The sequence below is a fragment of the Myotis lucifugus genome, unplaced genomic scaffold, assembly GCF_000147115.1.
Source record: "Myotis lucifugus unplaced genomic scaffold, Myoluc2.0 scaffold_497, whole genome shotgun sequence".
Lineage (NCBI taxonomy): Eukaryota > Metazoa > Chordata > Mammalia > Chiroptera > Vespertilionidae > Myotis > Myotis lucifugus.
This window is the reverse complement of record NW_005871545.1, coordinates 500,752-515,081: the sequence shown is the minus strand read 5'-3', so window position 1 is coordinate 515,081 and position 14,330 is coordinate 500,752. Positions and strand designations below refer to the sequence as shown.

Sequence of the window (14,330 nt, the reverse complement as noted above, 5' to 3'; positions counted from 1 at the left end):
CGCGGCAGCCTCGCGACGCCGGCCCTAAGCCCCGCCCACCGCACACGACACGCCCACCGCGCAAAGCCCCGCCCAACGTCCCGCCCCCTTTCCCGTCCCAGGACGCGTTGCGCGGCCCGGGCCGGAAGTCGGCGAGTTCCCGGGCGTGTGTCGGTGTCTGTGTCTCGTATCGGCGCGCGGCCCGGGACGGTCGCGGGGGATTCCCGTCCGTAGGCGTCACCACTGTCACCACCGTCACCCACGGAGCCGCTTCCAGAGCGCGGGAGACCCGGCCCTTCGCCGGGCATTGAAGATGTTGCCCCTGTCCATCAAGGACGATGAATACAAACCACCCAAGTTCAATCTGTTGGGCAAGATCTCGGGCTGGTTTAGGTGCGGGGTGCCCTGTGTGCGGGGGAGTGGGGACAAGGCCCAGGCCGAAGGGTGGCCCGAGGTGCAGGGAAGGGGGCGCTAGGGACACCCTCACTTGGGCACTGGGAGGGTCTGGAGAGGGGCCCCGGCGTCCGGGTCCCGGCCCCGCTTGGACTCGCGCGCTCTTGCCCACTTTGTCGTGCCCAGGTCGATCCTGTCGGACAAGACGTCTCGGAACCTGTTCTTCTTCCTGTGCCTGAACCTCTCTTTCGCTTTTGTTGAACTCCTCTACGGCATCTGGAGCAACTGGTAACCGGAGGGGGAAGGGTTGGGCGGAAGGCGGGGCGGAGGAGACCGGGCTCTGTTTGCTGAATGCCACGTAGCTAGTCGCCGGGAGGGCCAGGTCCTGCCGCTGCCGCCGCCCCTGCAGCCCAGTTGCTGTCTCTTGTCCACACCTGCCTGGCGTGGCTGCGTTTCTTAGCACCGGGGCCCACGCGTGCAGCGGTTCTTACGATTTGGGTCCCCGCTCCCCCTCCCCCAGCCCCCCCCCCCCAGCCCCCACTCTGTCCAACAAGAGTGACAAGTCCCCTCCTCATTTGGGCAGATGGAGAGTCTGCCCACATCCCTTAGCGTCTTTGTCCACTTTCTTGGAATTGGGAGAAACCCGCTTCCTGCCTCCCGGGGGAGTGTCCTTGCCTGTCTGGGCGGGAGTGGCCCTTGGATTTCATCCTTAAGATTCCGAGAGGGATACCCAAGATGTTCTACTTACTTTGTTGTTAGATCTTGGAATGGGGAAGAGGTTTACACGGGGGACATCTGGACAGACGCGTGTCCTCTCTTCCATTCACCTCTCTCTTTAATTTTGTGCTGAAACTGTCTCAGGATTTCCCTCTGGTCTTGCCTGCAGTCGGGAAGCCCACAGGGTTTTCTAAAAGCTTCCACCTCATGGTGTTTGGTGGTACCTTTGTTGTTGTTCGTTCGTATTTTAACTGCTTTGGGAAGAGGTAGATCCCGTGGAACTCTGGAAGTGAAATACTGCTATCTAGTTGTTTGCTGTTGAATAACTTCAGGGTCTTATAAAATTGTTCAACCAACAATACGGTCATCACACTTCTGGGTGTACTGATTGGTCTGTACGTCTCATATCCATTGGAGAATCTGATGAAAGCCAACACTCAGTCTTTTATACAAGACTTCAGCGTGGTCTTGGGTTCCTCGACATAGCTCTTGGACCCCCAATTAAGAACCTGTGCCATCTATGCTTTGTGTTCTGTTCATTAAGTAGACTTAGTCTCTGTTCACTAAGGTCCATTTTCACAGACAGTTGCTGTCCTTGAGCTTTATCACTGTGGAAATTGAGCAATGACATTAGATAATATCACCAGTTTTGGTGACATGTATACTTTTATATGAAAAGTGGACTACTTTTCAGTGCAAACGTAAATGCAGTTTTGTCAGTAATACTCAGCAAATTACAAAGGTTATTGTTGAGTGACCACTTAGATATTAACTGCATATCGAAACATGGTCACATCTCAGTATATGTCATAACCATGTTGAGTCCGCTGGGAATCGGATATATGTGCCCTGTAATATTAACCCCCTTTAATGTATTGTACATGTTAAAAGCGCTGTATAGTTGACCCTTGAACAACATGGGTTTGAACTATGCAGATCCACTTACATACAGGTGGTTTTCAACCAATATGTGCAGTACTGTAAATGTATGTTCCCTTATGATGTCTTTGCTCCAGCTTACTTTATGGAAATAACCCAGTATATAATACATATAACACATGTGTTAACTGACTATTTGTTACTGGTAAGGCTTCCGGTGAATAGTAGGTTATTAGTAGTTAAACTTTTGGAAGTCAAAGTTAAATGCATTTTTTACTGCACAGGAGGTGGGTGTCCCTATCCTCCCTGTTATTCAAGGGTCAACTGTATTGTCTTCTATTGGAATAATCATAATTTATTATAAATATACAATATTTATATCCTTTATTCTTCCTACATTATGCCATATTGTGGCATATGTGCTGACTGTATCAAGACTATCTTGGTTTATATATGTAGAGTTTTGCCATAGTTACTTTCTATTACAACACATTATATTTTACTGTGGCCTACCATTGCATAAATTGCTATGTGAAATGTCTTGTTCAGTGGATGCATATTTGAAGTGCCTAGACTGCCTCTTTCATGGAGTGTCATTTTAGATAGTAATTCTTTTGGTCTGTAGAGAGCTATTGAGGAAATTATGAAAACCTTGGATTTCCAAGCTGTTGTTGAAAGTCACCAGTACATAAGGAAAACGTGAGTGGTACGTGACTTGTTCTGTGGCTTGCTCTCCTGACCTAAGGCTCTCTTCTCAGATTGTCCAGATATGTTCTAGATTGGAGTCTAGCACTGACCCAGTGTCTGTTATACCTAGCTCAGGTAGCCGGTATTCCTCTTCCTGTTCACCGTCACATCCACAACCACCTGCTCCCCACGATTAACTTTTATCAGTGCACTGGGAGTACAAATGTGTTCCCATTAAAGCGTTGGCAGATTTAGAAAATGCGTGGGCCTTTTCGTAATCTGGCTTTCTATGTCTTCTTTAGATACCACAATTTTTAGTTCCCTTTGTTGACGGATCAACAGTTTCTTTATGTGACTGGATTATCTCTGTTTCTGAAGGTTCCACGAGAATTTTAAGTTCCTAGAGTAAATTTCTCACGGGAACTTTGTCATTGTAATGTCTGTTCATTTTCATTCTGGAATAAGTAAGTCTCAAGATGTTGTGAACATGAAATGTCAAGAAATTTTTTCTGTTTGGAAGAAAGATGAATAAAATATACTCACTCTTCGCAAGTAAAGGTTCTCAGAAGCAGTTGATCTTGTTGCAGCATTCTGGTTCTTGTTCAGAACCTTCATTTTAAAGTGAAAACTTAATTAGAGTTGGTGTATATTTTTGAGGATGAGACTGTATCCTCAGTGGAAGAACAGATAACCTCTTTATTTTCCCCACATTAAGTGCCCATTGCCTTTCAACTTGCCACTAGAATGTAAACTGTATTAAAGGAGGGATCTTCTGTCTAATTCGGGCACCTTACACATGGTACATAGGATGCCTGATACATATTTGCTGAGTGAAAGAATGAAGGAATAATGAATGTGTGGAATTAATCTACCTGTACTGTTCTTCCCTCCTCTCCTTTTCTTCTTTATCATATTTCATTGTTGTCTTTCTGGAAGATTCCTTCCTGATGAGCAGAGCTGACGCTTAGGTTTTTAGAGAAGGATGCCTCCTGTTTGGTTACTATTCTAATACGCCACCATGTTTGTTCTTTTCCAGCTTAGGGCTGATTTCCGACTCTTTTCACATGTTTTTCGATAGCACTGCCATTTTGGCTGGGTTGGCAGCGTCTGTTATTTCGAAATGGAGAGATAATGATGCTTTCTCTTATGGGTAAGACTTTTTAAAATCCTTTTTGTTGACATGTAAGAAACACAGAAAAATCACAAATCTCAAGCTCAAAGAATTTTCACTAATCGAACACACTTAGGGAACTTGAACCCTTGAATCTCTTTCGTCTCCTCCTGGTTCCTTCCCACAGGCGACCACGTCCTGACTACGTGGGGTAGTGGCGCCTGGTTCTGAACACTGTGTCCCTGTCATCTACAATATTTACTTCTTTCGGGTTTGTTTTTTTTTTTTTTTGCATTTAAGTATTTTGCTTAGGGTAGGGCATCTTGATTTTACCTCAAAATTTGTAGGTGAGATTGTTTACTAGGTAAAGGAATTTCCCAACCACTTACCTAGTTTTTTGAGCAGATGAAAAGTAAAAGTTGTAGCCTATGCAAATGATCCTGTTTCTTTGTTTTTAGGAGGGCATTTTGCTGTTGATTTATTTAAAATCATTCTTTTCCAGTATGGTTTCAGTTACATATCCTCTTCAGCTCCGCTTTTATGTACAGTCCTTCCCCTCTGGCTGAGTTTGGAGACTGACTCAAATATTCGGAGGGTGTTTTCACACGGGAGGGTCACGCCCCCAAGCCTGGGGCCCTGAGGGGCAGAGCTGGCTTTTCGCATCTCTGCTGGAAGCCTCGGTGGTCCCATTATCTGATGGACTCTGCCTGCATGGGGTTTTTTTCTTAGCTTATAGGCCATTCTGCAGGGTAATTACATCCATGTGTCAGAGGCGGTGAGAACCAGCATCCTCTTCCTCTCTCCTGCCCGCTTTCTCTCTGCCCCCTCTGCCTGCTCCCTCTCTCACTCCTTCCTGTCCTTCCCACCCCCCACCTTCACAGTCTCCCCTTTCTTCACTGCCTTTCTGGTCCCTGGGCCTGTGTTCACTCATTCCTTCTCCCCTCACATCCTTTTCTTCCTCTTCTCTACTGCTCTCTCCTCCCCTTTGCTGTATCTCTCAGCTCTTTTCTTGTGCTCCCTCTTCCTCTCCCTCAGTCTTCTCTCCAGTCCCTTTTGCTCTGGCTTTCACAGTCTGTCCTTCCTTCTTTCACTGATTCCCTTGCTTGCAGGTGCAGGACCTCCATCCTCTCCCTCCCCTGCTCCATCCACCCTCCTCCAGCATGCTCTGACTCCTGCTCCCTTACCACCTCCTCCTTCTGCCCAGCTTTGCCTTTGCTCTGGAGCAAGCATCCTCTGCTTCTTGCACATCCTCTGTTCTCTTCAGATGCTTGAGGGCCACTGCTTTGCTCCTCCAGTGATAGAAAGATGAGGAAGATGTAGCACCTGCCTTGGGGAACCTGGGGCCTGATGGGGGAGCAATTCTGTAAAAATAGTAACTGCACATTTGACAGGTGCTGAAGGATGAAGTCTAGGACAGAACTTGCTGATTCGGGGTATCACCAAAGCATTAGGTTCCTTGTAAAATTATAAGAAGCGAGACAAGAAACACTAATCAGACTGTTGTTATAGTAGGAGCAAGAGATCCGCTATAGCTAGAGCCCCAAAAAGGCTGCATGCTCAGAGAGAACATGTGCCCTGGCGCCATAAAATCTTAAGTCCACTTTGGGTCATTAAAGAAAGCTACAGAAAGCGGTATTCTTGATGCTCCTATTATATGGTTTAAGGACCAGAGTGATTAACTGCTGTGAGTGCCCTTTGAAAAATGTTTGAACAAGTAAAGCTGCCAAGTTCAAGTTGTTCCTAACGACTTTAAGCCAGAGATGCCTCTTGGTAAAGAAACCCTTTCCCTGCCGCCTCCCACGGGCAAGAGGCAGGAGGCGTCAGAAGTCCGTGGGGAAGGGGCAGAATTTTAAAAACTAGTTCAATTAGAATCACGTGAAGCTAGAATTGATTCTAAAAATAGGTCAACGTTTGTGCTACATTCTTAATCTTAGAAAAAGAGTGATAGGAATAGAAATCTCAAGTGGTTTCAGGGATACTTGAGAAATAATTTTAGTTTCCTTCAGATCAAAGCTCCACTTTCCAAAGATTTGAAAGCTGAACAGCACAAAGCAGAAGGCCTAAGGCGAGAAGGAATTAATAAGTCACAAAACCCCCCTTTTCAGGCTCTTTTCTTCTCCTTTTTCTCTTTGGATTCTTCTTTGCCTATTTAGTCCTGCTCTTCCTGCTCCAGCAACAACTTGAGGTTCACATTTCTGGGGACGGTCTTTCTACACCTCCTTACTCCAAGGTCTTCTGATTGCTGTGAGGAAATCTATGTATTTTCTGCTATTCAACATAATTCATAATATTTAAATTCATGTTCTTGTTTTTATAATATATGTACAATAAAACATACTGCACTATAAATACTGGGACTTTGCTGGCCGCTTATAACCGTATAAAGTGGTTTAGCGTCATCGAACATGCGTAAATTTACTGGTTGATCTGTAAGAAATGACTTAATAACTTGGTTGTTTACTTTGCTCTTTAGGTATGTCAGAGCGGAAGTGCTGGCTGGCTTTGTCAATGGGCTGTTTTTGATCTTCACTGCCTTTTTTATTTTCTCAGAAGGAGTTGAGGTATAGTAGATAATGATTAGAGCCAGTAAATTATATATGCAAGGGAGATGTTTATTCACTAAACACACATGTAACAGAGCTGTTTTTCACACAATTATTAAGTGTTGAGGACGGCCTCGGGTTACAGGAGGAGCTTACACAATAGTTGAGAAAAATTAAGTAGATGTGCAGCTACTCGAAATGGAGAGCAAATAATTGTGCTTTGCGGCTGTGAGTGAAGTGTTGACCCTGGAAAGTACAGGCGCAGCACAGGCGGGCCTGCCAGAGGGTTCTTAAGAGAACCCGAGTTCTGCCGGGGGCCCTTCGCACTCGGTGCCTGAACACAAGGAGAAGATTTAAAGGGGAGTGAACTTGACATGAGCGGCAACGCTTTAAAATGCCACGGAAGGATGGGCTTCAGGCCAAATGGTCATGCTTTCCAATACTTGTTTTTAAAAACAGCAATTGTTACCTTTCCTACAGTGTGAATATTGGTTTTATTCCGATATACAGCTTTGGCAGATATTTTTGGAGGGATTTTTCATTCTGAAAAGAACTGAACGTTTTTTAAAGTGGCTTTTTGCTTCCACCCGTTGACCCCTCGGAAGTCACCCCGATGAACCTTGTCTTGTGTTTTCCAGAGAGCGCTGGCGCCGCCCGACGTGCACCACGAGCGGCTGCTGCTGGTCTCCGTCCTCGGGTTCGTGGTGAACCTGGTGGGGATATTCGTGTTCCAGCACGGAGGCCACGGGCACTCGCACGGCTCTGGTATGGCGGCCGGAGCCTTTGTTTCTTCACTTCCTGTTTCTGTCACAGTGACTCACTTTTCAAAACTGATCATTTTCCAAGTCAAACTTGGACTTTTAATAGCAAAAGTAATGTGAATAGGCTCTTAGTAATGACTTCCACTTCTCCGTGCCCCTCACTAGACAGTAGCACCTGCTCCGTTACACGTGCTCCGATTTGGGTATGGGTCCTTCCAGACGTGTGTAGCTCATCTGTTGATTATGACACCATTTATATAACACAGACAGACAAACATCAAAACCACAAAACAACTCTAGTTACTAAAAAATTATAGTGTATGTGGGTTTGAAATTTACTATAATCTGCCCTTCAGATCCTTCCATTCGCATGTCTCGGCCCCCCTTCTCTCGTGAACAGCCATACAGAACTCCAGAGAGTGGGTTCTCTGGTTTCAGGTCTCGTAGGGGAAGTCCTGTCTCTGGATTTTCCAGGTTTTTTGGAGAGTGACTCAATTTTTTTTTTATCACCTTGTCAAGTTTTATGAAAAATCTTGTTGGAATTTTGACCAGAAATTCATTGTCTGCGTTTGTGAAAAATGGACACAACTCATGAAATTTCATATTCATATGAAATTCCATGTCCTTTATTAAATTGTCTTAGGCATTTTCACAGAAATATTTTTCATTGGGTTCATTTTTGGGTAGTTGAAAGTTTTTATCCCCTGAAGAATGATAACTATCGTTCCTGCTTGTCTCATTGCATAGTCAGGACCTCTAGCACAGTGTTGATGAGAAATACTTCTAGCTTGTTTCCTTGCGCCAACCTGCATAATCACCTGGGTAGCTTTTAGCAAAATGCTGATGCCAGGTTTAATCCCAGAACGTTTGCGTGAGAACCTTGCAAGGAAGCGGCCCGTATGCCTGACTCCGTGCACGCAGCGGGACTGAGCAGCGGGCGTGGCGGAGGAGCACTGCAGAGTGAAGGGCGCTCTGAGCTGCTCCCGGGGCTGGTGGCTGGGCTTCGTTTCTGATCACACTGCGTTATCAGCTGGAGGATATTCCTGCGTCTATTGCATGATAATGTTTCCCCCCTTCAGTTAATTTAAAATTAGTAACTACATGAGTAGATTTGCTGGTGAGGACCCATCCTTAAATTTTGGAGTTAAATGTATCCATTTAAGACTACGTTTAGGTCTGATCCGTCCAGTATTTTCTTATATGTAGTAACCAATTGTCTGGGCGCCACCTGCTGAAAAGGTGATTTTCCCCACTGAATTGTCTTGTCATTCTTGCCAGCAATCAGTTGACCATAAATGTGAGAGTTTGTTTCTGGACTTTCAGTTCTGCTTCACTGATCTACTGTAATCCCGGAGTTGGGTTTAAAATCGCAATATGTGATTTTTCTACTTTATTCTTTTTTTAAGGATTGTTTTGGCTATTCCGGATCCCTTGTTGAATTTCCATATAAATTTTAGGATCTGTTTGTCAATCTCTGCTTTATTTCCTTCCTGTACTGTGTGTTAGGAACTCAGTGTTATTCTAATGAATCAATAACACTTTACAAGTAAATGTTTATGAACTTGCGCCTGGTTTTAGAGCTCTAGTTCTTTTGCTGACGTCAGTGTTACTGTAACCATTAACGAACATATTTTCACACGCCTTTTGTTCTAACGCTATTCGTAGGCCATGAACACAGCCATTCCCTCTTTAACGGTGCTCTGGACCAGGCCCACGGCCACGGGGACCATTGCCACAGTCCGGAACTGAAACACGGCGCTGCGCACAGCCATGACCACGCGCACAGCCATGACCACGGACACTTCCACTCCCACGGTGAGTGCAGCCTGAGGCCTCCCTCACGCAGACCTGCGCAGAGGCCTCTTCCTGGGGAAAGGGTCTGTTACAGCGTTACAGTCGGCTTCCTTTCCAGCGCACCAGCCTGGTTCCCACGCCAGGTCTTTTTTAGCGTGTGGTGAAACAGGCGTGGGATCAGGCAGTAGATAGGGCTTTTTTTCAGTGAGTATATTATGATAAAAAGCCACTATTTTAAATGAGTGTCCGTGAATGAGGAACAATTGCATTTCAGCAAATGAAAAGCATGATTTTTTAAAAATAAGTTCTTATTGATTTTAGAGAGAGAAGAAGGGAGAGGGATAGAGAGAAACATTGATACGAGAGAGACATCGATAGGCTGCCTCCTGCATGCCCCCTATGGGGATTGAGCCCACAACTCAGGCATGTGCCTTGACCGAGAATCGAACCTTGATCTCCTGGTTTACAGGTTGATGCTCAACCACTGAGCCACCCCAGCCAGACAGAAGCATGATTTTTTAAAAGTATGACAAGGCCTTTTGTGCTATATATAGGCTTATAAAAATACAATCGGAGTTTTCAATTCTTCACATTTTCATTGTAATTTTGATAGATATTTACCTCATCATGCTCTTAGGAATCTTTGTATACTGACTTACATTGCATTGGGTACTAAGTTATAAGGTATTTAGCAACTTAGTATTTTATTTAAAAATTCTATTTAAAATAGTTTATTCATGAAAATTTTGAGTATAGACTAATAGCTGCTTAAGGGGTACAATTTGATTGATCTTTAAATAAATTATATGCTTAAATATTTTGTGTACTTGCCATATTGGCAGAATTCTAAAGCTTTAGATTTGAAAATATGACAGGGGCCTTGGAGACTGAGTTTGTAACTGTGACACTGGTATGCTTTAAAACCTTGCTTTTCTAAGTTTTGTGCTCACATGCATCCCAAAATAATTTTGAAAAACTGTGTGTCCTTCATAGTTGGGATGATTTCTTTAAAAACTCCTCGTGACATCAGGTCATGAGGAGATCATGGCAGCTGATGACTAGGATGCCAGGCTTTCGAGACAAGGAGTCTGACTCCAGAATCTGCTCTTGACTATCCTTGTGCCTTCCGTACTGAGGAGCCCATCTGGGGACACAGTAGCAATGCAGCCTGGATCCCATTTTGCCCTGAAGGACAGCACGGCCTCGCTGGGAAGCGCTGGGAGCTTCCTATTGGGATCCTGCACGTGAGTCGAGCCAGCAGCTTATTGCTTTACCTGCTCGCATCTCAGTGATATAAACAGTAAAGGCTCAGCTCTTGTGTTGGGTCGACAGGGTAGGCGCTCTGTCCCTCATGGCAATTCCAGGATCCAGGCTCTTTCCCTCAGTGGGATTCTTAACCCTGAGAATGAGGCAGAAGGTCACGTGGGACATGCTGACGAGCCCGGACGTGCTTTCCGTCTATTTCTTTGTTCACTGCCGAGTGACACACACCTCCTAACTCAAGGCAGCCGGAAGTGTGGTTTAGTTGTTGGCCAGCGCGAAGGAGAAAGGGGTTTGGTAAGCAGCCAGCCGTGCTCTGTACCCAGAAGGACTTTGAGAGTGTGCACAGGGGGGTCATGTTGTTCCTGTAGCTCTGATGCCAGTGCAGCAGAGACACCTCTCCGAATAGCTGTCAGAATGACTGTCTCTATCTGGGCCGACAGCCTGTAGACAAATCGGGTGCCTGGATGAGGCTCTGAGAACAGGTACACTGTTGACTGTCCGCAGGATTGGCAGGTGGCTACATATTTTGTCCCCACACAGCAAAATGACAGTGTTTTTCTCTTTACTATATTAAGTTTTAAACGTAATTTTGTAGGTCTGACGTGGCTGTATAGTCATGCATCCTTCGCGATACATTTGAATGAAAGGTACTCTGAATCGCAAACATTGCATCAGGAACTGAAGACATGTTCTAAAATAACCTAACTTACCTCTCTGCAGATGGTCCCTCCTTCAAACAGACAGCAGGACCCAGCAGACAGATTCTACAAGGTATGGCAAGGCACTTGTCCATTTCTGTTCCACGAAGCTGGCTTCCTAGTTTTCCTTTAACATAGTATTTGTGTTTAAAACGTTAGCCTTCCTAGTGAATTTTCTTATATGTCAGTTTATGGATAAATAACACTTACTAGCCTATGACAGGTTTTAGCATCAATTTTCTTCCTATTCAACTTTATAATGTACTAAAAGACATTCTTTTATTTTAATTGTCAGTTGGCTATTTTCTCGGATGTAATAAGGAGAATAAAATATTCAGAAACGATACTGCATAAGTATAAATGCTACCCATCCCAATGACTATAGTAACATCATAATAGTATATTTACCTTTGCAGGATTATTAAATAATTTTTCCAAGAATAATATTCCATATGTATTTATGTTGTGGAAAATTTAGTGCTACAAATGCAATGCATCCAAACCCAAAGATGTTCAGTGGCCATAGTGAATCCCAATGTAAACTGTGGCCTTTGGGTGACAATGATGTGTGGACGATGTTTCATCAGTTGTAACAAATGTACACTCTTGTTGGGATGTTGACAATGAGGAGGCTGTGCATGTGTGGGGGCAGAGGGTGTAAAAATCTCATTAATTTTGCTGTGAACCTAAAACTGCTCTCAAAAATAAAGTCTATTATATTTTTTAAAAATGTAATGCAAAGTGAGACCTCAGTTATATCCACAGGCATCAAAAATGATACCTAAACAGGAGCTTACCTATCATGTCCAACAGTGTATTCCCAAATTTGATGAGCCAGAGAAGATCCGTCTTGTCTGTTCCTGTTTTGGGATGGGAACCAATCTTTGGTCGGAATTTCCACTTAGACTTCATTGTCCAGTTTTCTGAGTCCCAGCTGCCCATCTTTCTGTCTTTATGAACTTGACTTCGGCCTGACCTTCTCAGTAGTTTGTGATCCGGTCCCGCTACACCTACTTATCTCCCCTGCTTCTGAGGCAGCTCTTGCTTTTGACATTTCCCTGTAAATCTGCTCCTCTATACTGAGGAGGTTATTTCAGGCACTTCAACGTGTCTTCCAGTCCCCAGTTTCCCATTTGCAAAATGTACAGAATTGTCTTAAAACAGCCTTTGCTGAAATAGCTTGTAATGATGCATAAGGAGTGCGTCTATATCCAATGCTGTCAATGAGCCTGGATAATGAGAGTTCATTTTTAGTTGAGAAATCATCACTGTGTGAGGGGAGGTTAGATTTGCCTTCCTAATTATCCTTTATACGGCTGTTGTGAACATTAGTTTATATTCTCTAAGTGCCCACCAATTTATGGTGGCTGCGGCAGCCCGGCAGATGGCTGAGGACAGGGATGACCGCCTGCTACTACACCTTTTCCGTACAGATGCTCCCACGTGGAGACTGATGAGCTGAACTTGTCAGCTTCTTGCCGCATTTCATATTGCTAAGAAAACCAGTGGTCAGGTCAGCAAATGAGATGCAGCCAGGACTTCCCAAAGGAAAATAAAAAACAAATGATTCTTTTCTTTTTCCTTCTGATGTTTAGAGCTGTTTTCAATTCTGATCCCACCGAAACACCGCTTACAAAATGTAAAGATTTAAAAATCACACATGTCACTTAAGAGTTTTGAAGCGTAGGGCCCCTCAATCCACTTTGCTGTGTATCTTTCTCCAGTTAATTTTAAAGCTTAAGGTGATCCCAACACTTATTATTCTTTGCTAGTGAAATACCCTAGAGAAATGAAATATATTTTCCTATAAGGGTGCCTCTAACATATTTTTGTGATAGAAAAAAAGCCATTGTGTTGTTTTTTTTCTAAAGAATTGTTACAAAGGTAAAAAAAAAAAAAAAAGAGCCATTTTTTTTTTAAAAGAATTGTTATAAAGGTCAATACCCTATACCAGCTATTTGCAAGAATTTTTAAAACATGAAATTCCTGACTAGTCAGGGGCACTGACCTCTTTTTCTTTAAGTAGTCGAATAAAAAAATGACAGTAGCCATCTGGTGTGAATGCCCTGTTTTGAACCATAAATGTACAGGTTATACAATAGAGTTGCATCTTATTAGCTATATTGCATAATTGCATATTAAGGTTGCATCTAGTAGGTTAATTCTTGGCACCAGGAATCCTAATGCACAAGTATAGGTACCTGACTTTTTAAAAAGTCACTATGGAGCTAAAAAGGGTAGGTAGTTACTATTACTATTTGTGTGTGAGTCATTAAAAATTATATCTATTGTCAGATTGGCAAAAAATATATTTTTTGTGTGTGCCACAGAATTTTAGTAATTGGTTTATGTGTGCCATGAGATGAAAAAGGTTGAAAATTGTTACCCTATACAATGAAAAAGTAATAGGTACTGAGGAATGAATTACATTTGCTATAATACTTGATATAAAATTCCACGGTGGCAGATGAATTGAAATGTATTTTCCCAGAGTGCATTAGGATTTGATTGGACTGGTTAATAGACCATTTTTAAATTATTAGGAAGTGTTTTCAAGTTTAAGCAAATGTATATTTTACATCTAAAAAATTGTCAGTGAATAAAAAACAAGAAAAATAAGTATTTCTAAAGTAGACCATGCTTTTTACACGTTAGATATTTCTTTTCAGCTAAAGTAGTTGATGCTGTTGAAGAATGTTCTATTTTTAGCAAGGTCTGGTTGAAGTTGTATAGGGCAGCGATTTTCAACCTTTTTCATCTCATGGCACACATAAACCAATTACTAAAATTCTGTGGCACACAAAAAAATGTATTTTAAGAGACATTTTAAGAAATGGTGTTTTGCCATACAGTACATTTTATCTATTAAAGATCTAAATGTTGAATAATCTGCTAGTTAAATACTTTTGAAAAACAATGTATATTAAACTTGCTTCTTGACATTTTAAAATGGTTTTTCCATCTTGTCAGTTCTTAAATGTTAATATTATATCTAGGTTCTTAGACCGTTAGAATCCTACTAATTTAATATTTAATTATTAAAAGTTCAAATATATTTACATCCAATTTAAAATATTAAAATTTCTACTTTTATATCAAGTTCGAGCTCTGTATGTAACTTGAGGTAACAAAGTCTTCAGGATAATTAATAAGTTTGTCAGGTTTAATAGTTAAGGTCTGTAGGTAATTCGTCTCAGATGATAATTTTAGTGACCAGCAGGGGGCTCTCTGTGTCCATGATCCGTAAGTTTTAGCGATGTTTTCTTGACAGGTTCTTTCTGCCAATGACGTTTTTTTCTAAATTGTTAACTTCTGGGCTCTTTTAACCAGAGATGAATGTGCACAAACGATTTTTAGAATCCATGCCTTGCTCTGCTTCCTCCTTTATGGTACTCTGCATCAGGTGTAGTGAGCCTTGCTGATTGAAACAGAAAAGAGTATTCCAGTCCCCAAGGTTCTATTACTTCATTACTACAGTTATTCCACAGCCTTGCCATTTTCAAAT

General features: G+C 42.8%; 1 protein-coding gene across 5 annotated transcripts in view; it reads left to right on the top strand.

Annotated features, from left to right (window-relative positions):
* The first annotated feature begins 114 nt into the window (after positions 1 to 114).
* Positions 115 to 14,330, top strand: part of SLC30A7 (solute carrier family 30 member 7) — a 33,653-nt gene continuing 19,437 nt past the window's right edge. For 4 of the 5 annotated variants that reach the window (XR_002826471.1, XM_006103634.3, XM_023744902.1 and 1 more), the window contains exons 1-7: positions 115 to 372; positions 559 to 660; positions 3,692 to 3,805; positions 6,240 to 6,327; positions 6,948 to 7,074; positions 8,736 to 8,885; positions 10,848 to 10,898. Coding sequence is in view for 4 of the 5 variants with exons in the window: in XM_006103634.3 (XP_006103696.1) it covers positions 293 to 372; positions 559 to 660; positions 3,692 to 3,805; positions 6,240 to 6,327; positions 6,948 to 7,074; positions 8,736 to 8,885; positions 10,848 to 10,898 (712 nt within the window). In the remaining variant the exon portion in view is untranslated. The remainder of the gene's footprint in view (positions 373 to 558; positions 661 to 3,691; positions 3,806 to 6,239; positions 6,328 to 6,947; positions 7,075 to 8,735; positions 8,886 to 10,847; positions 10,899 to 14,330) is intronic. The other variant, XM_023744901.1, reaches the window with a different exon arrangement.